Source organism: Theobroma cacao, chromosome 3, assembly GCF_000208745.1.
Source record: "Theobroma cacao cultivar B97-61/B2 chromosome 3, Criollo_cocoa_genome_V2, whole genome shotgun sequence".
NCBI lineage: Eukaryota > Viridiplantae > Streptophyta > Magnoliopsida > Malvales > Malvaceae > Theobroma > Theobroma cacao.
Window position 1 is genome coordinate 274,707 of NC_030852.1, and position 2,087 is coordinate 276,793.

Genomic DNA, 2,087 nt, shown 5'->3' on the forward strand with positions numbered 1-2,087 from the left:
TATTATATATTTTTTTTATTATACTATACATGTAAATGGGTATTGAAATTGGATTCGAGACAAGTATATGTGGAACCCAAATATTAACATATTCGGGTTCGGGTTGCGAGTATCTAAGGGTAGTATCCGAACCCGATACAGGTAGTGAAATTATTATCCGAATTTATCTCAAACTCGATTATAAGATACTTTAATCTGATATAACTGGGTCGACTACCCGCGGATACTTTATAATAGGGTACCATTACCGTATCTAAAAAATTCTCTTACGTTATGAAAATTTGAATTATATATAAGAAGAAGAAGACATGAAAAAAAATCTTTACTTACAGAATCTCTGGAGCGCCGTGATTATGTGAAGCAGGATGGTTTTTGATAATGAAGCAAGATCCTCCACCACATTCCTCCTACCAAAAACAAAGCAGTTAATGAGAGAGAGTGGGCGGGAGAGTTTAATCCTTCAATTCATGACCGATGCCTCCAAACAGAGCAGTAAAAAATAAAAAATAAAAAAACAGAAAGAAAATTTAAAATTACCTTAGAAGAAATTATTTGAAATTCAAAGGCGGAAGAGTGAGAAGGAAGCAGGCGATGGAGAACGGCGCGAGCTGCGGCAACCTGGAGGGAAGGAGGAGCTCTCTCGTGGTCTTGAATTTCGAGGAGTTTGGAAACGTACTGGACGCCGATGGTGGAGGAGTGAGTGGAGGATAGGAGCGAGAAAAGGAAGAGGAGAAAAATGGCGGGAAGTGGAGTGTCCATGGCGGTGGCGGGGCGATGGAGTTGAAAGTCGAGAAGTGGAGGAAGAAAAGAGGCAAAAGGAATCCTACCCTCCTAAACAGGCGTTTATGTTTATAAAAGAAATGAAATGGAATCATCGAAGAGGATGAGGTTGAGGAGATTCTTCAAAGAGCATCCGACAAATTTCATGGCCGGCCTAAGCGAGAAACAAAAAGAGCATCCGACAAATTTCAAAGAGTGACGCCCGCTATGCCTACCGGGGGGATAGACGAGAAGAAGAAGCTGTCAAACGCCCGCTATATGCCTACCAAACCTTAATTGGATTGGATTGGATTGGTTTGGGTTGGGTTGGCTACTTCTTCTTGCCTGTTTCATTCATTCTAGAAAAAACCAAGTACTATCTATAATTGTTTTGTCACGCCAACATCAAGGTCAACTCATCAACTAGCACGAAGAAGAAGATATGGACATCAAAGTTTCAGATCTCAAATATTACAACAGCCCATGCGGCCTTTATATTCATTTATTTACATTAAAAACAAAGCAATAAACAAGTGATTCATATCATGAGTAAAATATGAAGACAATAACAAAAGATAGTATAGAAACCAAAAGAGAATAACCTAAGCTTAAAGTCCAAGTCAAGCGTAACATGGTATGTGGGGTGCAGGAGTGAATCCTATTCCTAGTGTTTCTGGGTGGTCTTGTGGTACTTTTCTTTGATCCAATGAATTCCCAAAGAGATTCCTTCTTTGACCTTCTTCACCCCAGTCGAAGCCACCGCTTTGGTCTTCCCAAGCCCTTCTCCTACCTTCTGCTTGTACTTTGCGGTGCTGCTCTTCGTGTTTTTGTTCTGAGTGGTGCTGACAGGGGTTGGGCCGCTGTAGTCCCACTGATCGGCCCATGATGTACCGTAAGAGGAGTTGTTTCCTTCCATTGCTTTTCCTTCTCCCTGGAGAAAGGATGGGAGGGGGCTTTCAGTTTGAGCGGATCAGAAATATTGCTTGAAGGAGGAGATGAAGAATTACGTTAAGAGTAGAAGACAGGGAAAGGGATTGGGTATTTGATGGAAAGTTAGGGAGGTAAGAAATGGTTGGCCTGATTACTAAAGTTTGGTTTTCATCGTCCACGCCTCGCCTCCTTTGTAGGCGTTAACGAAATCATGCTGGTCCAACTAAGGAATATGGGACCCACCTTTGGATTTCAACACTTGTGATTGCGCCTTGCAAGGAATTGAGGTTCTCGTCTTGCAAAGGACAAAAATGACCTCGTCTTCGTCTTCTCTCTCCCCCTTTTTTTTAATTAAAAAAAGCAGTGCCCTGGTTATCACTTCATTAATATTTTGATGA

General features: G+C 41.5%; 1 protein-coding gene across 1 annotated transcript in view; it reads right to left on the reverse strand.

Annotated features, from left to right (window-relative positions):
- The window catches only part of LOC18603829 (alpha-N-acetylglucosaminidase), a 12,703-nt gene extending 10,831 nt beyond the window's left edge, over nt 1–1,872 (reverse strand). The window contains exons 1-2 of the mRNA XM_007036035.2: nt 538–1,872; nt 331–407 (exon numbers count right to left, since the gene is read on the reverse strand). Of these exons, the coding sequence (XP_007036097.2) occupies nt 331–407; nt 538–759 (299 nt within the window). The 5' untranslated portion in view covers nt 760–1,872. The remainder of the gene's footprint in view (nt 1–330; nt 408–537) is intronic.